At 49.3% G+C, this 26,229-nt stretch overlaps 1 protein-coding gene across 2 annotated transcripts in view; it reads right to left on the bottom strand.

The window, feature by feature from the left end:
• Window positions 1-22,481: 22,481 nt before the first annotated feature.
• The window catches only part of TMEM242 (transmembrane protein 242), a 39,994-nt gene continuing 36,246 nt past the window's right edge, over window positions 22,482-26,229 (bottom strand). For both annotated transcript variants that reach the window (XM_006179012.3, XM_014554492.2), the window contains one exon: window positions 22,482-24,729. In XM_006179012.3, coding sequence (XP_006179074.1) covers window positions 24,631-24,729 — 99 coding nt within the window. In that variant the 3' untranslated portion in view covers window positions 22,482-24,630. The remainder of the gene's footprint in view (window positions 24,730-26,229) is intronic.

The raw sequence follows: 26,229 nt of genomic DNA on the forward strand, positions 1-26,229 counted from the left end.
ACAAATGAATAAATCAAATCAAACAAAAACAACCCTGTAGACACAGAGAACAGAGTGGTGGTTACAGAGGGGACGTAGGGGGAGGACAAAAGGGACAAAGGGTCTGGTGATGGATAGAAATAGATTTTTGGTGATGAGCAGGCTGTGGGGTGTACAGAAGTAGGAATATCATGTATACATGAAACTTACACAACAAAGCTTTGAAATAAAAAAGGGACACAGACATTTTGTTCTCTGAAAACGTTTTTGAAGCCCTGGAACGGACCACCACGCTCAGAGGAAGTTCCAGGACATGGCAGAGACACGGATGCATCACACTTAACGTTATTGTGAAAATGGAGAGGCCCCCCCACTCCCATCAGAGAGACCTTTGTGAAATACTTGTTTTGAAGTCAGTTGCTCCGACATATGGAATCCCTACCTCCATCCCGTGGCATTTACGTCCTTTCTGGTTTCACTCCTGCCCACCCCCCACCTCCCCCGAGGCCCTGGCCCTTCCTTTACTGTGGATATCTCAGCAAATACTGAGAAAGAACCTCTGCCATGAGGAGCAACCTGGAATGTTCATCTTTAGACTTTGGTGTCCCAGCTGGTCCTAAATTGAGCCACCCATCCCCCACCAGATTGTACCCTAGAACTAGTTTAATGATGTTAACGTTATTCATTTGACAACAAGCAATTGAATGTTATTTATTTTTTGCCTTGACCCAGACAGATCTTCTAACCAGATAAGTAATATTTTACATTTGAATCAATTACGGTTGTAATTATGGAGACGACTGCCATTAGGAAGGTAATATTCTAGGGGGAGTGTCAGAGGCTTCTGGATGCTGTGTTCCAGACTCCATCGTTGTAAGCTAAATCGGAATTTTTAATCAGTCCCCTCACCTCTCTGTTTGTTTTTTGGAAATAAAATCATGTCATCTTTGGATATCATTGCCTGGTTTGGTTAGTCTTCAGAAAACTGGCTCCCATAGGTATTTAAGGCTAAATTAATGATTGTTTTTGTGATACTGAATCTTTGGCTTAAAGAACATAGTGGGGAAAAAATCACAGTCACAAATCACAGGAACAAAAATTGTAACTTCATTTTTCTACAATTAAACTTAATTTTTATCCTGAACCCCATTTCTGTCTAATGGCAGAAAACCTAATTTAGATAAATTACAGCTTAAACTTGGACAATTTCATGATCTAGCAGCCATTTCGTGTATAATAGCAGTTGAAATCAAACCTTTCCCTCAATGGCCTCTTATTTCTGGGGCTGTTGGGTAGGTGGTGGCTTATGTGGTGCGGTAGTGGTGTGCAAGGCTGTAAGAGTGGCTCAGTTACCCCTCCTCCCTGTGTCAGCAGTGCCCTTCCCCACTTAATTCTTTGTGCCCACCCACTCTCACTCTGGCCTTGAACATGTGACTTGCTTTGACCAATAGGATCTTAGCAAATGAGACACAATTAGAGGCTCCAAAAGTACATGCATGATTACCCTTTTTTGATCTTTTCCTTTGCCATTGTCAGGAGATGGGAATGCCCACCCTAGTCTGCTGACCCCAGGAGAAGAATGACAGACTGGTGGAGCAGAGCTGGCTCACCCAGCATGTGATCTAGGCCATCCGAGATCAATCAGCCTGCAGCCAGCAATCCCAGAAATGAGAGGGAGCCCTGCCAGGACCACAGAGCCACCTGGTCAACCCACAGCTACTGCAGGCATGTGAGAGCACATTCCAGGTGAGCTGAACCCCACCCAGGCTCATGGTTATTTGCTATGCAGCATTTTAGTGACAGTAGTAAATAAATCACATGAGGTTGTGGTATCTAGGGGAAGTGTACCCCACTTACACTAGCATTTGCCAAGATCTGAAGACTTCTTTTCCTATTTCACTACTGACTTCGGTTCCTAATGAGATCTGCTGGCCACAGCTGTCCATCCTCAGGGCTCACCAAGGGACTCACAGCTCCGTGTGGCCTCAGGCTCGCATGGGTCACTGTGATGCCTGTGGCTATGCCTTCATTGCGATGCCCTCAGCTATGGCTTTCTCCACAGCTCCGGACAGCAAGCAGGCCCAGCCTCTGTCGTCAGATTCCAAAATCTCAGTGATCGGGTGCTGACCCCTCAATGTCCCTTGAGAAGCCTCTGTGTCTCCTCCTCAAGCCTGTCTGGTGTCCCGCTTGTCCTCCCTGGACCTCAGTCCCCTTCTAAGGGCATCTCCACACCTAAGCCCCTTCCCTCTGCCCGGCCAGCCTCACGGAGGGTGTGGCACTCTGACTCCCCGACTCCTCTCTTCCCAACCTGTTGTTTAGGGCAGTGCTCCTGCTGGATCCCTTCAGAGCTTGAGATTGGAGAATTGACTTTAATCTGAAAAGCCAGGAACTTGACCCCACACCCCCACCCCCGGCCCGCCCCATGAAGAGTTTGTGGGGAGCGAGGGGAGGTTGTGTGGCTGAGAGCCCCCGGGGCGCTGAGTCCGGCCCCCTCCCCCTCCTCAGCTGCTGCTGCGGCTGCTGCCTGTCGGCTTCTCTTCGCCTCTCACAGCTTCATCAGCTGTACCACGGGGTTGAGCCAGGGGATTGTTCTGGTCTGTTCCAGCTTTGAAGTCTGTGACGCTAGGATTCATGCCAAGAACAATAAAGGCCAGAAGACAGATTTCTGATCTTGCTGAACTGACCACCTCTCCTTCTTTAAACTAACAGATTTCAGTTTCTAAGTCTGATCATTTCTGTAATTATTGTACATTAGGCTGAGAATTTACCTCGGGTGACAGCTGGACCCCATGTAAACGTCAGAGCATAACAGTAAAAAGATCTTAGGCTTTGAAGTTACACCAACCCAGGATTCATGTTAGGAGGTATTCAACTGAAAAGAACCAATAAATCCTTGACTCACAGTGGCTTCGACCATTGGACACTTGCTGCTTACTCAACGAGAAGTCTGGACGCCGGAGGCTGGTTGGATAGCCCAGCCATGGCATCCTAGCCCTGGGCGTGTTCCAAGGCTCCATCACATCTTCAGCTGGTTAGCTTTATTCTTATCACCTCATGGATCCAAAAAGGCTGCCTAGGCACACACCTTACCCCACCTCCCCCTCCAACATGCATCTTCACAGGCAGGAAAGAGAGGCCAAGGATGCAAGGAGGATTTTGCCTTGAACTGTTCTCTCTTTTCTATCAGGGAGGAAATCTTTTCCAGAAGCTCCTGCTCCCGCCGCTTCCTCTCCCATCTTATTGGCCAGAGTGGGTTCCATGCTTACCCAAACCAACAGTGGCGAAGGGGAACAGGATTCTTGTGACTGGCCATGACCAATCAGAATGCATCCCCAATATGCCAGATTGCCATAAAAAATCAGATGCCATTAACACGGAAAAGGGGGCTGGCCACTCACAGGATCTGCCTGCTAGCTTTAAATTTGGGCTTCATTTTATTGTCTGGGTGATCCTGAACAAATCATTCAGCTTCTCTGAGCCCATTTTCAGCACCTGGAAAATAGGAATAATCTTGCTGACTTCATAGGCTGTGGGAGGGACTGAGTCAGAGAACTTGGGGAATGGCCCCATGACATTTGACCATCCCCTGCACGCACCAGGCACTTGAGCGATGGTAACCTTGCCCTTCCTAGCAGCGCTTTGGCTGACAGCCTTGCTGAGCCTCCTATTCCCAGGTTCCATTTCGATAAACTCCATTTCCAGGACAAGATGCACAAGCATTGCCAAAGCCAACACGTTTGGCTCCAGTGTTTACCACTGTGACACCTGCTGCTCGAGCCGGCTCTGTGCTGTTTTGTACATATTGGTTTTGGACAGCGGCTGCTGCACATTTTGTCTTCCGATTTCTTAGGGGGGAGATTGAGCATCTGGCAGCACAGCCTCCGACTGTGAGGCGTCTCGAGCGAGCACTGTCGCTGCGGTGAGCTGGGATTGGACTTCTGTGCGGAGGGAGAAGGGCATCTGCTAGGAGAGGTGCGGCCACCCTGGGGGAGGCCCTGTCCGTCCTCGGTCCCGCGTGGCTGGCGGATGGGCCACTCCAAATGCAAGTATCAGGCAGAATCCAGAGCTTCCATTCTCTCACTGCCCAGCCCACCCATCAGTTCTCTCTAAAGCCCACCCTCTGCCCACCATCTCCTCTCGGACAGCCCCCTATGCAGTGGGGCTTCCGAGACGGACACCCCACAGACCTCCCCGGGGTAGGCCTTTCCTGAAACCTCTGCTGCAAGTACAGACCCTGCCCGACTCACGGTGGTTGGACGCAGGATTTTTCAAGTTTATGATGGTGCTAAAGTGATACACATTCAGTAGAAACCATGCTTTGAGTTTTGAATTAGATCTCTTCCCGGGTTAGGGATGTGTGGGACCATCCTCTCTAGAGACGCTGGGCAGCAAGCGGGGCTCCCAGTCGCCCGGCGATCACGTGGGTCAGGAAACCACTCACAGCCACTCTGCGCCCAGCCAGGTGGGCTTTTAGCACTTCGTTATGAGACAGGCTTTGTGCCAGGTGATTGTGCCCCACTGTAGGCTAATATAAGTGTTCTGAGCTCGCTCAGGCTGAGCCTAAGCTATGCTGTTCGGTGGGTTATGTACATCAAATGCATTTTGATTTAGAATATTTTCAGTTTATAGTGTAACCCCATTTTCAGTTTCAAGTGTAACCCCATTGTTAGTCGAGGAAGGTCAGTAGACTAAAATCTTGCCCTTTCCTTGGCCCAAGGCCTCATGATCTGACCCCGTCCACCTCTCAGTGCCCCTGTCCTCACACCGGGCCAGCTTCCGTGTGAGGAAGAGCTCAGATTTGAACCCAGCCCCACAGGGTCCCAGGCTTGCTCCTTACTCTGCTGTCACTGCCTGGAAATTCTTAATAATTTTTGAACAGGGGCTGACATTTTCACTTTGCCTTGGGCCCCGTGACTGGTGTCCTGTCCTCACACCCTCCTGCCAGTGGCCAGACTCCAGCCCGCCTGGTCCCTGGAAAAACCGGGCTTCTCTTTCTTCTCTGGGGGCCGTAAGCCGTGTTCCCCGCTCTCTGCGTGGCCCCTGCCTGGTCAGCGGGCCGCCCACAGCGAGGACTCCCGGCTGGCTCCCACCTACCACCGGCGCTCCTGCCAGCCGGCTCCTTCAGCTGAGCTGTTGGGGTCCTCCCACGACTCTCTAGGCTTACCCTGTCCCTGTCCCACCAGGGCCCCCACACTTCCGACAGCGCCCGGCACAGAGCGAGTCCTCAGTACACACGAGTGAGTGACTAAGTGAGTGAAGCCCGTCAGTTCCAGAACTTAGATTCTGTTTGTGACCTGAAGGTAGTAACTGTGAGAGTTACAGTGTTGCCCACAGAAAGAGTTAACTGCTCTGTGGTGTTGATTGGGGATGAAGGTGTCATCTGAAGGAGGGAGGATGAATGCAGCTGTCACTTTGGTGGCACTGGCTCTGGCTTCTGCATAAATGCCATTAGTGGAATATTCTGAACATTCAGTGAAGAGCTCTGATGTTTAATAAAATTAGGAACTGCAGTAAAGGACAGTGCCTGGAAGAAGAGCACCACACACATACACACACACACACACACACTTCTACACACATACATACACACCTACACATATACAAATGTACATGTACATACACAGAGACACCCACTCATGTACACATATACTCCACACACCCATATACACACATACACACATACATGTACACACAGACACTCCTACACATATACATACATACACATATCTACACATATACAAATATACATGTATACACATATACACACACCTCTGCACACATACATACACACCTACACATATGCAAATGTACACTTACACATATATACATATTCAGACACACACATATACACATATACTACACACGCCCATATACACACATACACACACATACATACACGTACACACACTCCTACACATAGACACACATACAGACACACATGCATGTACACACATACACACATACATACATAGACATGAACACCCCTACACATACACACACCTACACATACCCACATATATACATATGTACATATACAGACACACAGCCCTACAATACACATATGTACACACCCATATATGCATATACATACACACCTACACACACGCATCTATACACACACACCCCATATACATACACACACACATACCATACACACACCCGTATACATGTACACATGCATACACAACACACATATACACATCAAGTCTAAGGCAGCATCTATCTCCGCTGAGCAGCTGTGAGGTATCTGCGGGCAGTTGGGAGATGGACTCAGCCCCAGGTTCCCAGGTCTGATGGGGCTCCCAGGGCGGTGACAGGTGGGCCTGGGTGAGGTACACACTCCTCTCCGGACCCCGGGCTCTGGGCTGAGAGGGAGGAGGCCGGATCCAGGTGGCCCAGGACTCCCTCCCGGCTTGCTCCAGAGGCCTGAGAAGCACCTTGAGATCCTGGCTGAGCTGCAAAGCCCATCTCAGTGTTCCAGTCTCTTCTAGAAAAGGTCTGGGGCAGACTTTAGGCTTGAGGACAAAAAATTACTGTCTCCCTGAGGGGACCTATCACTGTCCCCATGCAGGCTGACAGAGTGACCCAAGGCAGCATGACCCTTGTGCCAGCCGCCCCGTCCCCAGGCCCTGTGAGCATGCAGTGTGATGACGTGGGGTGCTTGTTCGGCAGGAAAAGGCAGCCCTGCACGAGGTGGGCGCCCCAAGAACAGTGGTGGCCGTCAGCTGTCCGGGTGGTGAACAACTGACTAACTCGCCGACCAGTTTAGGCCGAAAGGGAATTATTAGCGTGGTTTGGTCATGAAGCAGAGAAACACTGAGAGAAACAGATCAAGGCTGCTCCTCCAGATTCAGGGCCTCAAATCCCACCACACCCTGATGTCAAAGCCCAACTTCACTGTGGTCCGCCTGCCCCGGCACAGATGGGCCTCCCGCCCTGGGAGCTGGATGTGGCCCCCACTCCAGTCATCCCTGAAACCAGGTGTGTTTGTCTCCCCAGTGCCAGCAAAATGGAAGCCCCGGCTGAGCCTGTCCCCACCCACCGCTCCCCTCTGAACTGAGGTCTGGCCTGGCCGTGTCTGCGGAGGACCTGCCTCCTAGCTATGAGGGGAGCCGGGAACCGGGTCCTGACTTCTTGTGTCGGGAAGTCAGGGCTCCCAGCTTGGGGATTTCCTCCACTACAGATGAGGGGTGGCTCCAAATGAGACGACTGTCCACTGCAGGGAGCAGAGGCACATGAATGAATGAATGAATGAATGCTTTGAAAAATTCCTTGCCTAAGCCAAGACCTTCATTTCTCTGTCCAAGGCTCGTTAGCATCAGTCTTTGTGATGGTGGAAACACGGTGCCCCACAGGGAACGAATGTGGTCAGCCTGGGGGACAGATCGTGGGGGCATGCGAAAAACCAGGCACAGCTGGTTTTACTAGTCTCTGTGGACCTTGACGACTGGGGGTGGGGTCATCCAGGACACGTGTCCTGGAATCAGGCTTTTGCAGCTTCTAAAGGCCCTGCTTTGGAGCCCGATCAGAGCACCAATGGTGCAACTTCCCCAGTCGCCTGTTAGCCAGCACCTGACTGCTGCCCAGCGGAAATAATAATAAAAATGATCATTGATGTAGTCTGCACTGTGCCTGGCTCTGAACCATGTGCTTGAAATCTCTTATCTCTAAATACAGCGGCCACGCGAAGGAGGGTTATTACTGTCCCCGCAGGTGAGGACACTGAGGAAGAGAGGCTGTCAGTAACCCAGCCGGTGTGAGGAAGAGCTCAGATTTGAACCGAGGCAGCCTGGTCCCAGGCCCTTGGGCCTGAGTCCTCACAGGCTCGCTCTCAACCCAGCCACGTAAACTGCCAGATAAAGGTCGCAGCAGGCCAGTGAGTGATTCTCATGTCCAGCACGACAAGACTAGGTTTGTGGGGGAAATAGTTATCCTCCAGAAGTCCTGCCCCAGAAGAGCAGTTGGGAGGAGGGAGGGCTACTTGTAGCCAGACTGTCTGAGCAAGAGGGTGGACCCCTCACGTCTCTGCAAAGCTAGAAGAAACTGTAGGGGCAGAGAGCTCCTTGGAGAGCTGTGTCTGGCCAGAGAGCAGCCCTTGCGGCCGACTCAACAACCCGGAGGCCCAGAGGCCTGATAGATAGTGGAAGGTCCCTTTGACCATGGGGCCGGTCTCCAGAGAGAGGGCAGGTTCTGAAGAAAAAAGCCTGTGTTTGAAGACAGTTCTGGCCTAACCTGAGCCCCGGCTTCCCTGGTGAACTTGGTCAGCTCACAGCAGAAGGGCAGGGTGTCGAGTGCTGCAGGCTCGTGTGTTCCTCTGTTCATTCACACTCAGACTTGTTTTTAGAAAAGAATTGCAGTAGGATATAAGAAAGCGAAAATTAAAATTTTATATGTATATTTAAAAGACCCAGAAGAATGGTTAAAAAAAAAAATCAAGACAAGGATAAAATTAGAATGTGAATATGCAAGCCATGGGGCCTACTTAAGGGCCATAGTTGATCTGCAGGTGTGGTTTTGAGATTTCTCAGTTTGTGGGGTAGGAGGCACCAAGCGGCCTCCTGACACGTGCTTTCCAGGCTCCCCGCTCCTGCCTGCGTCTTTCCAGGTCAGAAGTCCTGCTTTCAGTCTGCTCTCCCTGGAGCCTCCCTCTGCTCTCTTCCTTCCTGCCCTCAATTCCTTGCCCTTCTCTGGGTTTATTTGCAGCTGCTTTCTCCTTCTGAAGCTGCCGGAGCGGCACAAACAGGCCAGGCTCCAGCCCTCCCCACTTGACCCCAGCCCCCAGAGCTGCCATCCTGCCCTCCAGGCTGGGCCCGGGGCGGGCAGCGGGGTTTGGAGGCCGGTGTGGAAGGAGCCCTGCGCCTACAAGCAGCCCGCGTGGGTCGGAGCAGAGCGCTGGCTGCTCCTCCAGGCCTAAGGGACTGCTCTGACCTCCCTCGTTACTCCTGGCTCGTTTATAATCAGCTTTTCCATTATCTTGCGGTGAAGTCCTCTCAGAATCACATTAATTGCCTATAACTACAGCTGGGTGGTTCATTTATTCTTTCTAATTTGGAGGATCCAAATGGTTTAACCCCTGTTTTTATTTTAAAAGCTTTAGGGGTTTTTGTAAACTTTGGAGGTGCTAAAGCCTGAGTGGTCAGACACTTGCCCACACATGTCCGAGGATATGCACCATGGCGCACACCGTGGCACATGCAGGGCACGCCTTCTGGTTGAGGAGCCGGGGAGGCAAGTACTGTGATCCCAGGGACTGGTATGGAAGCAGCACTACCGCCATCATCACCCATACCGCCAATGCCAGCGACACCGTCACCTCCACCATCAGAACTCATACCACCTTCAGTACCACCATCTTCACCTCCATTACCGCTGCTGTCACCAGCAGCATCTCCACTTCCATCACCTCCACCATCGCTACCACCACTCCCCTTTCCGGTGCCTAAAATTCCACCATTGCAGGTTTTTTCCTTTGGCTTAATCATTTGATTTCTTCAGCCACTCTCTTAGGATTACCTTAGTGTGAGACAGATTTGCCAATAACTGAATGTCCCTAGGAATCAGAGCCAGATGCTGAGGGGAGGCCTCTCAAAACAGGACAAGGGTTGGAAACTGAGCGAGTGTGGGGGGGGGGGAGGGGTGCACATGCACATGCAGAAGCATGTCTTATCAGTTAAATAACAAATTTGAAAAGAGAAAAAGTCTACAAACCCCTCTGCAAGAATGTCAAAGCTCTTACTGTTTGCGTCTTGATCTTAACAGAGCAAATCATAAGCTTCTGTCTTAGAGAGCAGATCATAAAAACTGATTTATCCTGAAGATAAGTGGTTCTCAAACTTTATCACGCAAGAGAATCACCCAGAGGGCTTGTTACAGCATAGACCACTGAGTCTCCCGGTCACTAGGTCTCGGGTTCAACTCAGCAATCTGCATTTCTAACAGGTTCCCAGAGATGCTGCAGCCGGCGCGGCTCTAGACCCACACCTGAGAGTCAGTCCAGTGGGTTAACACACAGCCACACTCACATGGCACACACACACTTGCAGAACGAACCCATCAGTTCTTTCTATGTAGCAATTCCTGTCCTATGTAGAGCTTGGAGAATGTGAATAAAATAAAATGGAGAGCTAAAAAGAGATTAAAATCATTCAACCAGCTGAGAAAAGTAGTGTTGTAATACAGTTGGCCTAGAGGTGTGCATTGGGCGGACTGACATAGAAGATAGGAAGTTTTGAGCTAAAAGAAACACAACTCACCCTAGGTGGGGGGTGGGCACAGCAGTTCAGGGAGTGTGGGGGTCAAAGCTGAGGAGCGGCCCAGGGACCGAGAGGGATCCTGCTCCAGGAAAGGGGGCCGTGAGGGATGGGGCCCTCCAGGGGCAGCCAGGCAGCAGCATTCCCCTGTACATGCAGCCTACACCCGTTTCCAGGCTCAACAAATGCCCCCGGGCAGGAGGCTGGCAGCTGAGACGAGGGGAGGTGAGGACCTGAGTCAGAGGCCCATTGCCCACCAGCACCGGCTGAGCCCCTGAGATTCTAGCAGCCTTGTCTGCAAAATGCCAATAACCACACACGCTCGGCAGGGTTGATGTCGGAGTGACATAAGATTCTGCGTGCTGTGTACTCTGTGTGGTTGAAAATGCTCGTACTATTGAAAGACAAAAATGCAGGTGATGTGTCCAACTCAAGGGGAGAAGAGACTGCCTAAAGTTTTATGTGATGTTCCTTTCTCTCGGACCTGAGACTCATTTTTAAAAAAGGAAGGAACATTTCAAATCCCAACCAATCCTGGCTTAACAAACACCCTTACTGCTTGCCAGTTCCAATCCTAATTCTTGGCCAACCATTTATGGAACCTTTGCTGTTGTGTTGTGTTTTGTTTGCCTTTCCCAACTTGCCCCATTGTGTAGTCTGGTGAAACACAATTCAAATGTTTCTTGGATCCCTGTCTCCTGGCCTGCAGTCCTAACAAACCCCCAATAAACGCGTTTTTTGGCCTCTAAATAAGTAAATAAAACTTATAAAAATAAAAAAAAATTTTTAAAAGGAATGAACAGATGAATTTGGGAAAAGAAGGTGCTGGGAGGACTGTGGAGCGGAAGCCGCGGTTTGGGGTGAAGTGCCAGCCGCCACCCCAGGCCGTTTTCTCCCCTCCGGCCTCGTGTCTGGAATGCTCCCCTCCGGCCTCGTGTCTGGAATGCCACCTTCTGCTAGGTTGTTCATCTGAAGGACTTTCCGTTTTCCAGAGTCTCTGCTAAAAGCACAAATATCCCTGGGAGTGGCCGCCTGAGCCCTTACACCCTGGGCGGCCCCCTCCTGGCGCCCACGCAGATCTGAGCTGTCTAAGCAGACCTCGCCCCGTGCACCATAGGTATATTTTAAGCTGTTATTTCAACTCTCCAAACATCTAGGAAGGAAAAGGAAGCCAGAAAATACAGGTCCTACACTGACCAGGTTAGGAGACCTCAACATTCGAGTGGAAAGCAAACCCATTTGAAGCCAATCCTAACGGTTCTAGACTCAAAATATGGGATTGTGCCCAAGAAGATATTCAAAGATCTCAAAATTTCTTGAAACAGACCCTCCCCTGCCCCATGTCACAGCTCTGACGTTAACCTGGGTGCTGTGGTGAGGGGCAGAGGGCGAGTGTCTGGAGGCTTCCCTAACTGTTGCGGCTGGATATTCCTGGGGAGGTTTGAAGGTCTCAGTGCCCAGACCAGTTACATCTGGATCTCTGGGGCGTGACCTGGGCGCCAGCATTTTCCAAACGCCCCAGGTGATTCTACCCAGGAACCTGGTCTGATTTAGGGCGAGAGAAACCTGGGTCGGCGTCCTCCTCCACCTGCTGGCCATGTGGCTACAGATGAGTTACCCAGAGTCTGGGAGCCTCAGTGTCCTCACCTGTGAGGTGGGGTAACTCCTTCACAGGCTCGTGAGCAATGCAGCGAGTGTGCGTGAAAGAGCTCGAAGCGCAGATGGTGCCTGACAGCCAGGTGCTACCATCCGTCATCTCAGAAACCAGACACGAGGCTTGGAGTGCACCGCAGACTGGGCCCCGAGTCCCACCTAGAAAATGAGGCATTCGGATTAGAGACATCTCAGGCTCCCTTGAGCGCTGACACTCTGAGAGTCTGTAGCCAAAAGGGGCAAATGGCAGGTGGTCCCGATTCACCTTGAAAGGAGGCTCAAAAGTGAGTTATGTCTTCCCCCGAGTAGCCCAGGAAATATCTGAATCCAACACAATGAAGAAACCAGGGCAGGCCAGCTACCAAATGATCCTCCCACACCAGCCCTCCTCCGCCTCGGCTCGGGCCTCTCGTCCTCTCCTTCAGCAGACTTGCCTTCCGACCTCTTGCCTTCTTTGTCACCAGCCCTTTCATGTCCCGGCCAAATGGACAGGGCCTAGCAGGGCCAGGGCCCTCAGGTGGGGCTGCAGGTCGACCAAGGCTGCCAGCCTCTTGGGCCCCAAGGAGGGTGTTGAGGACCATCTGGAGCAGGGGTCCTGAGCTTGGCACTACTGACCTTGGGGTGACTCATTCTCCACTTCTGGGGGCTGTCTGTGGGCTGTTCAGCCAGTAGCAGCCCCCAAGTCATGACAATCAAAGATGTCTCCAAACGTCCCCTGGGAAGACAGTCCCCTTCCCCCACCCCAACACACCTGGTTGAGAACCACTGATCTGGAGGCCCGTCCTTCCCGCCCAGATGAAGAAAGGAGGGATGATGTGTCAACATGGATTCCTTTTGTGTCTCTCATATTTAAAGTCACACAAGAGAGAAAAGCTGCCCTAAAAGAGAGGAACTGTTTCAACTGAAAAGTGGGCGGGACCGGAGAAAAGTGGCGGGCGTGGAAAGCTCTTCAAAAGAAGGAACCAAAGCCCCGGGCGCTGCCACCAGAGCCTACCTCCGAGATGACGGAGGGCACGGGCAGTGTCACTCCTGGGGACAGGTCGCCTGACGCCCCTGCTCCCCAGAGGTTCCTCGAGAGACCCCTCACCGGCTCGGGACTCCTGAGTGCGTTTTCAGCTGCGCCTTTGGGTGAGATGCTCTCGTGCGTCGTGGAGTGGAAGGGCAGTTACAGAAGTCCCGCGAGGGTGTGATCCCTGTTTGGGAAAAATAATAGGTACATATCTTCACACAGAGGGCGCAATGTGGCCATAGGTACACCGAGATGCTAATACTGGATTTCCGGTGACTTTTCACTTATTTGTTCATCTGTTTTCTCATTTTTCTACCTTGAGCATTGTAGTTATTGGGCAGCAAGGGGGGAAAAGTCACTCAAAAAAGTAGAGAAAAGGCACACACTTGGGAAAAGGCACGTCAAACCCAAATTGTCAGAAACACCGTTGGGGTCACAAAGAGGAAGGAGGAGGGCCGGCTTGCGGGGTTCCAGCCCTGGCTCCGGTGATGAGGTGAGGCGGGGGGCACCAGCAATGCTGTCCGAGGAGGGGGCTAGAGAGGGAGGGCCTGCAAATAAGGAAGCCGAGCGAGCGCGCCGCGGTGGACCGGGTCTGGGTGCAGCCTGAGGGCCTGGTCCTGGGGACGCAGAGGACCGTCGTGGGGGCCTGTCAGCCTCCAGGGCTTGGGGGAGGAGGGCGGTGGGGAGACGCGTGTGACCAAGTGGCTGTGGCCACGCCTCTAGGACACGGGGGTCTGAGATGCGCCGCGTGGGCCCCGGGAGCCCCAGTGGCCCATGATCTAGAGAATGGAGACAGAAGGAGGAAAGGAAGCACCCTACGGGACCGAGCGAGCAAGGCTCGGGGACCCGAGCTGGGTTGGGCGCCAGCCTCCTGGCTGGGAGAAGCCCGCGCCGCGGTCACCGTGTCCCGAGATGATGGTGGCGGCTCCAAGCCCCATCCTGTGCAGGCAGGGCCTGGCCACCGCAAGGGCCGAGCCCTGCGCCTTGGGCCCCCAGCCCCCCCGATGGCGCCGGGCTGTCCCCGCTCTCCGCCCCGCACTGATCGCGACTTGCGGCGGCCCCGGGGCCCGGGCTCGGCCGCCCTCTGCTGGGAGAAGCGTGAAGTGCAGACTCAGGTCGGGCCCTCACCGTCCCATCCAGTCCGGAAATCTAGCCAGTCGTTTAGAACACAAAAGTGGGAAGACTGGGAAAGGGGCACAGGGTGAGAGTGTAGACTGATCTCAGAAGGAAATGTACTCGCGGTGCATTAGGGAAGAGCGGGTGAGGCTGACCTCCGCGTCCCACCGGCTTCCCGAGATGGGGGCCATTTGCACAGCATCTACTGCATACAGAGTGCTGGATGCAAGAGGGAGTGGGAGGCAGAGGAGCAAGACACGCGCCCAGCTCCTCCAGGAGCTGACACATGATGAGAAGAACAGCCAGGCAAACAGTAAGACCATCTGGAGTCTCCAAGGAGACTGGGGCAGTAGGGCAGGTGGCTTCAGGAGAAAGGTGACAATGGAAGAGTGGGCTCCAGGTCTGCACGTGAGTGATCCAACAAGGGCATTGTATCAATTTCCTGGGGCGGTTTGAACAAAGGAAATTTATTCTCTCAGAGAAATTTATTCTGGAGGCCAGAAGTCCAACATTCAGGAGTCTGGAGGGTCACACTCCGTTTGAAGGCTCCCGTGCCTTTCTCTTAGCTTCCGGTGCTCCGTGAAATCCTTGGCGTCTCTTGACTTGTAGACGCATCACTCCAAACTCTGCCTCCCTCACCCCATCACATGCCTGACTGTCTTCCCCCATGTGCCTTTGTCTCTTCTCCTCTTTAAGGACACCAGTCATATTTGGTTATATTTACGAAGTCCCTATTTCCAAGTAAGATCACCTTCACAGGTACTGGGGGTAGGACTTCAACATATCTTTTGGGGGGACATGATTCAACCCATATCGAGCATGGCGGGTGGGTAGGCAAGTCCAGAGGGGAGCTTGGGCTTCACCCTGGAGGCAGAGGAAACATGGAGAGGGCTGATGGTCTAATCCAATCTGAGAGGCACTGGGCCGGGGGCCCGCACCCGGCATGGAGACTGGCTTCAGGGGGCGGGAGCTGCGGTTCTGGAGAAGAAGTCAGGGCACCTCTACTTCCCTCCTGGGAACTGACCTGAGGACTATTTGGGGGTTTAGATCAACCGATATACAGTAGGCAGTGGTTTTTTATTCTCAAAATTAAAAAAACCCAAAACTCCATCATTTTTTTCCTAGTTAGAAGAGTAACCCATGCTCACTGAAAGATAAAATCAGTCCAAAAGAGTATAAAGATTTTAAAAATCACCATAACCCCAGCACCCAGTGAGAACTGCATGTAAATTGATACATTTATGTAAATACTTGTGAAGACACTGTTCACATTGAGAATAATGCCACATGGCTGACCTTTCTGGAGCTGTGACTTTTGCCAGCACTTTATAAATTTAGTTTTGTAGATTCTTTTTTAAGAAGGCTATTCTTCTCTCAAAATTTGACCTACAGTTAGGATCAGGGGCAGGTGCTTTGCTCATGGGGCCCAGAAGATGAGGAAGGCCCATTTCCCTAGGTGAGCCCCCGTGGGCAAGCAGGGGGGCCACAGGAGACCCAGCCAGGGTGAATAACCAGGATCATTGCCAGAAGAACCAGCCTGTGGGAGGGAGGGGGTCACACTTGGAGTGCAAAGGACCCAGAGAGGATGGGAATACTCCCAGCTAGCTAGGAATAATCCTCAAATATTATCTGTTAAGATTTTGGGAAAGTATTGCAAACAGTCACTATAGGAAGTAACAGTGTTTACAGACCAGTTTCCCTTGGAAAGTCCTCAGTTGTGAGTCCAGGATTACAGCAGCCCAGGGGGCTTTCAGAAACAAATTTTAAAACATGTCAGTACATTAAATGTTTTGTGTTGAGTTGATCACAAATGCCAAGTCAGGACTTCAGATAATTCCAGAAATAAGAAAGCGACAATGGGAAGGTTTCAGCAGTATTTATTATTTATTTATAACGTATACCCTGTCAGCTTCTAAAAGGGGTTTGAGGCTGCTTCCAGTAAAAGACATGTGCACAACCAGGTTGCTAAAATGGGAATAGAACGTTGGAAAGTCTTGCAGGAGGAGGAAGCTAAGAAGGTGATAAAATTACTATGAGTCAAGGTTAAACTTAGTGCTGAGCCTTCCCGTAGCTAAAGCGAAGATGGAAACAAGAAGCCTTGGAAAGTTTCATTATCTGAGTAGAGAAAATAAAATCACAGGCAATGCGTTAGCTCCCCAACGGTACCCTGTTCATTTGGTGACAATGACAAGGGCCTTTGAGGGAAGGTGATGGGAGGGCCCAGCTCTGCAGCCTGAGGGTAGAGGGGCAAGTACAGTCGTTTGTCTTCTCAGGGAAGGCCTGCCCCGCAGGTGTTCGGACTTTTGGGCCCCAGGATCCGCACGGGGAAAGCTGGTGAGGCGCTGGGGGTCGCCCGGTTGTCCACACGGAAGTGCTTATTTCCGCCAGCTGCCTGGACGACAGTCAGGACCCTGCCCGGGAAAGTGGGTCGGCGGTGAGGAGAGAGGGGAAGGCGCAGAGCCTGGCCTTGGGCAGTGACAGCCCAGCTGATGACACCACCGGTGTATCTCCCAGTCGGGTGACGGCGGAATCAGGAAGGCTGGAACTGTAGCTTTCACAGAAGCTGCGAAGGTTGTTAAACAAAGATGCTTTCCTGTGACACCTTTTGTCCTAAGCGCCACCATCAGACGGAGACACAGAGCCGGGGCGTGGTTCTCAGACTGTGGTCCCTGAACCGGCAGCATCAGCACCTCTGGGGGTGTTCTCGGCCCCGCCCCAGACCGCTGACTTGGTAGCCGTGGGCGGGGCCAGGACTTTTGGTTTCTCAAATGCTCCGGGTGATTCTCATTCAGGCTGATTGAGGTTTGAGAACCACGGTCGGTAGAGAACTGAGGTGCACAAGCCCTCCTTTCGCCACTGGGGTGAACCCATAGGCCCGCGCTCCGCTCCCCCCTCAGATGCTCAGTGGTCTGAGCACTCAGGGATGCTCTAGGGCGGAGATGGGGAACCGTCCCCCTCAGTGTCCGGCTCACCAGCAGGTGTAGCCTCTGAAGCCCAGGCCCGAGGGGGCTCCCATTTGCTGGGTGGCAGGTGAAAGGTGCGCAGGACCCGGAGGCCCCGCGGTGGGAGGAGGCTGCTCGGAGCGGGTGCGTAGGAGTGTGCTGGAGGAGTGATTTGGGTGGTACTCAGTGCTCACTAACAGAAACCCAGTATCCCGCTGCGCAGGTGGGAGGTCTCAAGAGCTGGCTGCCACGTTAAGCATTTAACCCTCCCAACGACAGATGTAGAGGTTCTACACATTTTAGAGATGGAGACAGTGGGCCTGCATGGTTGTTTGCCTAAAGTCATTGCAGCTGTGAGTGGAGGGGCTGGGTTTGAGGGTTAAGGCCCAGAGGCTGGAGAAGCCTTGGAGGGTGTGGCCGGGTTGGGGAGGAGCAGGAAGTGACGAGACTCGAATCTCCTCTCTCTCTAGGAGCTCCGTGGAAACCCCTTCAGGAAGACCGCGTGGTTGTTTGGGTGCTGTGTGATTGTGAAGAAATTTTTTAACGTTTAAGATGCGGTTTGTCATAAAAGAGTCTTAGCTGCAGAGAAAAATGTTTATTGGTGCATCACAGTACTGAAAAGAGACTCTTGCTAACTGACTGTGAAGAAGATGAGGTTTGGAACTGACTACCCAGGCCAGGAAGGATGCCCCGGTGAGGGGATCCTAGAACACAAGCCTCCAAAGAGCAGACTACCCACCGAGAGCAAATCAAATAATCTCCAGAGGGGCAAACACGGCTGGCAGACTGCTGGCACCGGGTAAGAAGAGGTAAGAAAACTGAAGAGAACACACGGCATCGCAGAATCACTCGTCCACAGTTCTTTGTTCTGAAAGAGAAAGTAAAGGCTGGTTTACCTGCTAATACTCTGCCCAGTGGAGTCTCCGTTGGAGAGCTTGGGCTGGTCCTGGGGCAGGTCCAGGTGCAGCGCACCCAGGGAAATGTGAGGAGTCCTTGAAAACCCAAGGACTGGGAACCCCCTGCCTTGACCTTCTGCTAGCCAGGAGATCGAGAAGACTTCCCCCAGGTTGGAGTAAACGCCCCTTTGTTTAAGAGCAAGAGCACACTCATGTCTTTCTTCGCCAGGTGTCCATGGAGGAGGATCTGGAAGACAAGAAGGAGCTGGAGAAAGTCTAGATGAGTCAGAGGACTGAGGCCCAGAAGGAGGTGTGGCATTAGCTCTGGTGACCACGGAATAAAACAAACAGGGAGAGGAGGAGGGATAGTGTGTGCAGCCCATGTCTGCACCAGCAATGCTGCTACTCAGTTGGAGGTAGGTGCCTTCTTACTGGATGCTTTTAAGAATGTTTTCTGGGGCAGACCAACACATGGGGCTATTCAGAGCTCCCTGCCTCCTGGGACTCCTCTTAACTCAGGATGTTGCCATCTTAGAGAAGGCGGCTATCTCCTGGCCTGCCCTGTCACTGACCACCGCTGGATAGGACCCCTGACCAGAGTGGGTGGTGTAGCTCCTGGGTTACTGAGCAGCTACTATGAACGGGTGATTTAGAAGTTTGGAGCCACAGAGGGTAAAATCATTGCACCTGGTCAGGACAGTTCAGGGCCAGTAAGACTGTCAGCCTGTCGTGTATTTGAGGCAGCTGTTTTTAATTGCAGTTCTTAAAGCCCAAACACGGATCGTGGCATCACACACTGATACAGGAAGGGATATTAACCTGATGGCCTGAACTTTTCTAATAACTCCTGCACCTCCCGGCACACACAACCCCAGAAAACCAACTGACCTGAGGGTTTGCCATGCTGGGTAATTAATGCGTGATGGCACTCAGCTCAAAATGATTTAGTGACTACCGAAAAAGTAGGATGTACTTCTGAGGCTTACAGCAAAGGCACGAGTTGGGTAGAGTAGGTAGAATTATTGGACTTTTTTCTGGGGCATATTAGGTTCACAGGGAAGTGGATGGGAGGTTGGTTTCTGTCTGATTTCTTCAGTGAACAACTCTGTGCCCAGGGGACCGGCCCAGGGTGTTCCTGGGCTCTTCCTGCTCTCAGGACTCTCAGATAGAACTTCAGCTCAGGTGCTCTGTCTACAGCATAAAACTCTCCACCCCAGAGATAAGGAAAGAACCTTATTCCTCGATGGCATTGCCAACACAACAAATGGGAAGAAAGTGAGGTTTCCAAAGGGAAGTGAGAAGCAGCAGGGATTTTTTTTGAGATCTTTTGTTTTCAGGGAGAAAACTCCCCCTTTGCACGTCTGGGTGCCCGACCAGGCCCTACACAGTGAGAATGCCGCCTTCGCCTTAGCCAGACGCGAGGTGACCCAGAGTGGTATTTGTTCTTATGGGGCTTCATCTTCTCTCGTCCTTCCTGCTTGGCCGGTCAGAGCTGGGGAGTGCATTAGGATCTTGCTTTTCATTTTTAATTTTTGGCCTGCCTAGTCATGGGACTGGGAGTTAGAAACCCCAGCAAGGGCCCAGGACCCACTTCAGAAACTAATGGTTCATCAGTCTGACGTGACTTTATTTCCTCATGTGCTGGTGGCTGAGGTAAATGAGGTCAGCATGGATGAGAAGGCGTATGTGAGTTCTCCGGGAGCTGGATGTGTGGTCTGGACACGGGGACCCTCTTCCCAGTGAGGAGGGCCCTGCCTCCCCTTTCTCTCCCTCCTCTGCTTTCCCACCCCCCTGCCTCTTTGCTTCCTTCTTTCTCTCCATCCCTTCCACTTCCCTACCTCCTTCCTTTGTTTCTTTTCTCCTCCTTGCTCTCATCTTCCCCCTTTCCTCCCTCCCTATATTTATTAAGGGCTTATTATGGGCTTAGTCTTAAACCTGAAGTAACTAAGAAAGGATGGATGCCTGCTTCCCTGCCAGGGATGTAGGCCTTTCTCTAAGGCCTCACCTGGCGCTGTGTGTTTAACCCAGCCCTCCCTTCCTGCTCTTCAGTGATACTAGGAATATTGAGCATAGTCCTGTGAAGAACTTGGATTCAACCCCCAACTCATTAGTAAACATACCAGAGACACGAAATTTGGACACTTCTCATGGGAATACCTTGTATGTGAAAGATGCTTGCAAAGGCACGGGGGAAACTGGGATGCAAGTTGGTTTGTGGAGTCAGAGCCACGTCTTGCAGGCTGAAGTGCCAGCTGCCTCCAGCTCTGGATAAGCTTGAATAAGGTACAGTGATCCCACCTCTGTGCATTCTTGGCCGCCATAGTGGAGACTCTCTCACCACTTACTATGTCGAAGAGTCTTTTAAACGGGGTTGGAAGACTCGATAAAGTGCTGTTTCCATGGATATTTTACTACAATCATTTGTAATAAAAATCTATGGAAACAGAATCAGGGCTGGCCCAAGCGCAAGCTCAGAGCAAAGGGTTTCCTCAATCATTCTTATCTTTTGACAAGGTCTTATTTTAGCTTTGCATAAGATTTACGCCTAGAATTTTCTTAGTTTTGTAACCTCTATCTCAACTGAAGGATGTCTAAGTAGCTGTGGCCACTGCGGATTGAAGGGACCTGGAAGGATACAGGCAAAGGTGGTGGTGATGATGGTCCAGCCCTGGTAACAGCCCAGGTCCTCCGGATGAGGATGTCCTGGGCTTTGCTTAGAGTAGGAAGCAGAGGGAAACACCCCACACAGGGACAGCTGGAGAAGACAACCAGTAGCAATAAAAACAAACACACTCCCATCACCCAGGTTGGCAGAGCAAAGGGACTCTGCAGAATTGCGCGCAACTCTGTAGAGAATGTCAAATCTAAGCTTTTGTATACTCAGTTCTGTCAACTTGCTCTTTTCAGACAGCGGGCCTCACGCTGACATTCCAGGCAGCCCTCCTGATGTGTCCCCTGGTGTTTTCTGTTGGGCTGCAGAGCGGGACTCCCACACTAAGCCCAGGGCATCAGGGGCAGCAGGAAGATGAATTTTTGGAGCGTCTTCAGGTGAGCAGGTAGGTGTTCTATAAATGTGACAAGCATTCTCAGTTTGCCTGATTTAGATTCTTAGGGGAGTCCATTAAGAATCACTTTTACCCTTCTGTTATTAAGAACGTTTTTATGCAGTCTTGTCTTTTTCTATTGGTTTGTTTTCTTTAGTAAGTGGCCTTGCCTCACCAAAAGATAAGGCAAAAGTCGTCACCTAGCTTATTAAGAAATATAAATTAAGGTCTGAATCGCTCCACTAACACCTGGGCAGGAAAGTTGAACTCTGTGTGCTTCTTGGTAACTGCTATTATAATTTTCTCCAAAACCGAGTTACCTGCCATCAGACAAAATCTGCTAACAGCTTCACTCGTTACAGATGAATGTCACTGCCTACAGGAGATGCTTCCTTTCCTCTGCTATACTCACAAAAGCACAGCCTTTGATAATTAGTCCTCATCACATCAATACAGGGACCCAAATACTTGACTCAGGGACTCGTCAGGAAGGAAAAATATCTCACTTGCCCATGATAAAATATTCGAAACATCTGTATTTTACTAACTTTTGTGAGAAACTTCACTATTTGGAGAAATGTTATATTTTACCTTGCTGATTTTCATTTGTACTTAACTGTTTGTTTTAAAGAAGATACATGAAAATGAGGTGAAAATATACAACGTTCTCCATGAACCAAACCTAGGAGAGATTAAATTCTGCCTCAAGTGAAATAGCTAAATTCAGTGGATTTTAATTACTTTTGTCCCAAAGGGCTCCCCCCTTTCCTTAATTTCTTATATTTTCCCCTTAGGTTGCAATGATTAATTTGCAAGCTGAGTCCCATACTAGCCATGAAACTAAGCAGAATGTATGACAGGCGAGGTGATGAGGTGCCACCTTTTGACCGAGCAGCTAAGGCAGGTTTTTTCCAGCATCAGCCTGTGTCAGCGCGATGGAATGAGGGTCACCTGGGGTCACGCCTCAGCTCCGCAGGGCCTGGGCAGCGGCTCGCTCACTCTCCTACCATTAGACTCCATGTTTCTCATGGAGACAGGCTGCTAGGCATCTTGTGAGGCAGGTCCCATGCCCTATTTTTCATTCCCAGTTTGTTCAGAAATCATTATTTTCTTGATTCTGAAAATAACAGCAGCCCATGGATACAGTTTTACAGCGCAGCAGTAACTTACCAGAATACGTTTTTTTTTCCCCCTTGAATGAACCCCGAGGCCTTGGCAGTCGCCCCTCCCTGCCCACCACGTTTTCTCTCTTTCTCTATATTGCTTTCTCTAATGGCTCTTTTGACGCTGAGATTCTAAATGTAACGCGTAACCCTCAACCAGTATAAGCAGCATTCTTACGGGAGCCACCTTAATGCTGGCTCACATGAAATGGAAATGGCTTGTGTTATCCATCCTTTAAAATATTTCTAGTGCTCAGCCTCCGTGAAATGATTGCTTATGGGGAGATAATGTCTGTTCTATTCCTTTTTAAGTCTGTGAAAAATGTCATCCTGGTTAATAGGGTGATTAAGACTCTTTATGCTCCAGGAGATAAATGTGATTATGTTTGTCATACTCTACCCAAGATAAAGACAGCAAAGAAGGCAAACTTGAAATTCCATAACACTTCCTCTCTTCCATATCCAGGAACATTCAGAACTCAGTACACAGATGGTACTTCACATAAAGAATAACATTATCTGTTAAACATTTTTCCTTACCATTAACCAACTTAACAATACGCCTCTGGTATAACAGGAACAGACAAATGACTACATCTTCTGATATCTAAGTTCTGACTGTAGAAAAATACCACTTTAGTCATATTGTTTTCCTTTTAACTGTCATCTTTGTTACTTCATTTTTGCCTTTAAAATGCAACTGGAGTCTATGCTTGGTCCTAAGGACTCTGTCCCCATCAACCTTCCCTCAGCAGGTGATTCTTATGCGAGTCCCCCGCCATCCCTTAAGAACAACAGATGTCTATGGAAAGGGTTTTGTAAACCTTAGGCCTATCAATCACACAGATGCATTCAGTCATTCCTCCAGGCCTCCGTGTGCCAGGCCCTGTGGACCAGAGTGCACCCACCATGCCCCTAGATTCAGGCTCATAATATGGACAAAAGCCTGTTCTGTCTTGTTCCTGCCTTTCCTTCCTTCATTTCATTCAAAGGCTAAAGATATTTTGTTAGCAGAGATTTAGTTAAAAATGGAAGGTGGGTGAAGTTTTTGCTACTCCACATACCCGGATAAATTTTACACCCTTTCCTTTTAGTCTTGGATTTTAAACAGCTTAAATATGAATCCCAGATGCTGATTACACCTGTTTAATTAATTAACAATACAGCAATTTAAACAGGGTAACACAGTCCAGAGAAAAATGTTACATTATGCACTCGACATTTCATTTAAAATTCTTCCTTAAAATTAAAAGGTTTCATTATAACAGATAAATTTCAAATGTACTTTATTAAACTTGATTGCTAATTAGGGCCTAAGCAATTATAAAGAAAGATATTCAACCAGAGGTTATTTTTCTGGACACATTGGCATATTACTTTTCTTAAAAAAAATTTTCATCTCCAGCAAAAATAACTGCATGTAGACATTATTCTCTGTTTTCTGGGAGAGATCTTGGAGGACAGGAAAGGGCTGGGTGTGTTTACAGAAACAGAACAATAGCTGTTTCTATTAGGGAGGTGGTACCAATTAATATTGACACTCAATACTCAGGTAACTTTCTGGTTGAAAATATTTAAGGTAAGGGATAACTGGGCTATTTTCATACTGACAACTGAGATAAAACTATAAACTGTCAGTCACTATTTAGGGACCCAGAACCAATTTCTCAAAAAAGTACATTTTATACCCTTGGTATCATTATTTTAGCATGATTATCCTTTCAAGTTATTATAATCTGTTACTGGCTTCTTGTTTAAGAATTTAAAGGGTTTTTTTTTTTTTTTTGTACGTGTGTGGGGGTGTGTGTGTCTAATTAGGTTAATTTTTAAATTTATTTTTAATGGAAGTACTGGGGATTGAACCCAGGATCTCACTTTGTACATGCTAAGCACACACACTCTACCATTGAGCTATACCCTCTGCTACAGGCCTTAAGGTAAGGGCGTCAGGTAAGTAACTAGCATATACAAGTAAAGACTGTGTCCGGGACCACAGAGCCACACCCACTGCCTGATGTACAGGATCCACCTACTGATCCATCACTTTGGAGTCTGCCTAACAGAAGCAAGTCCTCCAAGCTCGGACAACCACATGCTGACAAGAAAGGCTGCTGAAACTTATTTAATTGGACATGTTGAGGTACTACTGTTAGGAGTCTGTTTATAAAGATTTTCTATCATATATTATTATACATTCTTTTTTCAGGTAAAAAACTTAGTTTCAACTGTTATATTCATGAAAGTATTTCCACTGGGATTTCCTCCATATGGAGAAGTTATCTGTATAATTATTTTTAAGTAGTCTTCCTTCCTAACTTTGGGAAAACTTTACCCTCCCCACCAACACACATACATACACACCCCTTGTGAGCATAACCACAGCAGTGGTAAAGTAGAGCACACAGAAATGGCCATCGGCCGCCTATGAGGACACTGAATGCCATCCATCCCATAGGTTCAGTCAACAAACTGCATGTATTCCTGAGGAGAAATCAATCGAGTCTCTTTGCTGTTGTGGCATCTCCAATGCCAGCCTTTCCCGGAACAATGGTTCTGGACTTCATCCACCATGCTCATCTCATTTAGATTTCAATGCTTCCTCCCACTCAACAGCCGATTCAGAGTTCTTGGGAATTGCTGGAAATATTGATTGCATTTTGCTTCGAAAGTCTTTCATCTGAAAGATGAAAAAAAAATTAGTCATTAAATGTTAAAAGATGGATAAAAGAGCCAAAGCAATTAGAGATGGACACCGTGGCTGAATGAATGATGTCTCACTGCTGTGGTACTGAGCAAAGAAGAGCAACAAAAGATAAAAACTGTTCTCACTACCTTGAAAGACAATGAGACACATCTCTTCTTCTTCCAAGTATAAATCTATTGGACCCTAAATAACATAAAACTCCATTCTGAATCGGGAAGGCAATGTGCCCTAAACCATCAGCCCTCCAAGATGTTTACTCCCTACGGTATGTGTTGTTGGCTTTCATATTATAAAGATGCAGTTGAGAATGGGATTTCTGTCTAAATGAATAAATGAATATACCGAGGCCATTCAAAGTTAGAGAAATTTTGGGGCCAGAGGGAAGGAGTGGAGAGAAGAAACTTAGTAGGGGGCTAATAAAGAAGGAATTAATGCATGGCAGATAAACTAGAATGTTTCTACATGCCAGACAGTGTTGAAAAATGTAGAGGTTCAACCAGCAGAGGTTTACCTGGGGTCTGAGAGTCTGAGCAGGAGGTTGGATGATCTGAATATGCAGTATCAGCCCGGAGCCCTGCCCTAACGGAGGGGAGTGCTAATTTATGGGTGGTGGGTAATCTTCAGGTTAGGTAATACTAGCTCCACACTCTCTGGTTCATTCTTCTTAATGTAGACGGTCTTGTTCTGAAGGTATTATTTCAGAGGTACTATAGCACAGCACTGCAGTTTTCTGATCAGCCATATCCCAACCAGTATTTCTCAAAGATACAACTCTCCTCAATCAGACTGGGGAAGCACTCTGGACTCAGAACAACATGAAAGTCATTACTTGGACTGGTTACTTTGAGAGAGGACTAATATTTCAGCTACTGTCATTACAGTATCAAATTACATATTATGTTCCAAGAACAAAGCTCACATGGAGATATATGTATATATGTATATATATATATATGTATATATATATGTGTGTGTGTGTGTGTATATATATATATATATATATATATATATATTAATGGTATGTTTGTTAAAAGCATTAATTTATAGTTAAATATCATTTTGATTTAAATATTCTGATAGTGGAAGACATATAATGCTACCCATCATATGTAGGCTGTAGAAGGTCCATGCCAACTATCTCAACATTGGGTCCCAGACACCAATCTTGAAGACACACACAGGCATCCACGGCGTGTGTGTCTCCCCCTGACCCCCTCTGCCCTGCAGCTCTCTACTTTGTTCTCTGATGAACCCTTCATGAGGGGTTCTTAACTAGAGGCAGTGCTGCATTCCTGGGGAGGGACTGGAAATGTACTTCTAAATAGCAGTGGCTGCTTTCCTTCAGCAGGGGCAGGGGGCTGTGTTCTCATTTCCTCTTCTTGGCCCAATTTTTTCCTTTCCTTTCATTTCCCAAATATTATATTATTTTCTTGTTCCCAAGGTCATAAGTGAGTAACTGAACCACTAGAAGGA

The sequence above is a fragment of the Camelus ferus genome, chromosome 8 (genome assembly GCF_009834535.1).
Source record: "Camelus ferus isolate YT-003-E chromosome 8, BCGSAC_Cfer_1.0, whole genome shotgun sequence".
In the NCBI taxonomy this organism is placed as follows: Eukaryota; Metazoa; Chordata; class Mammalia; order Artiodactyla; family Camelidae; genus Camelus; species Camelus ferus.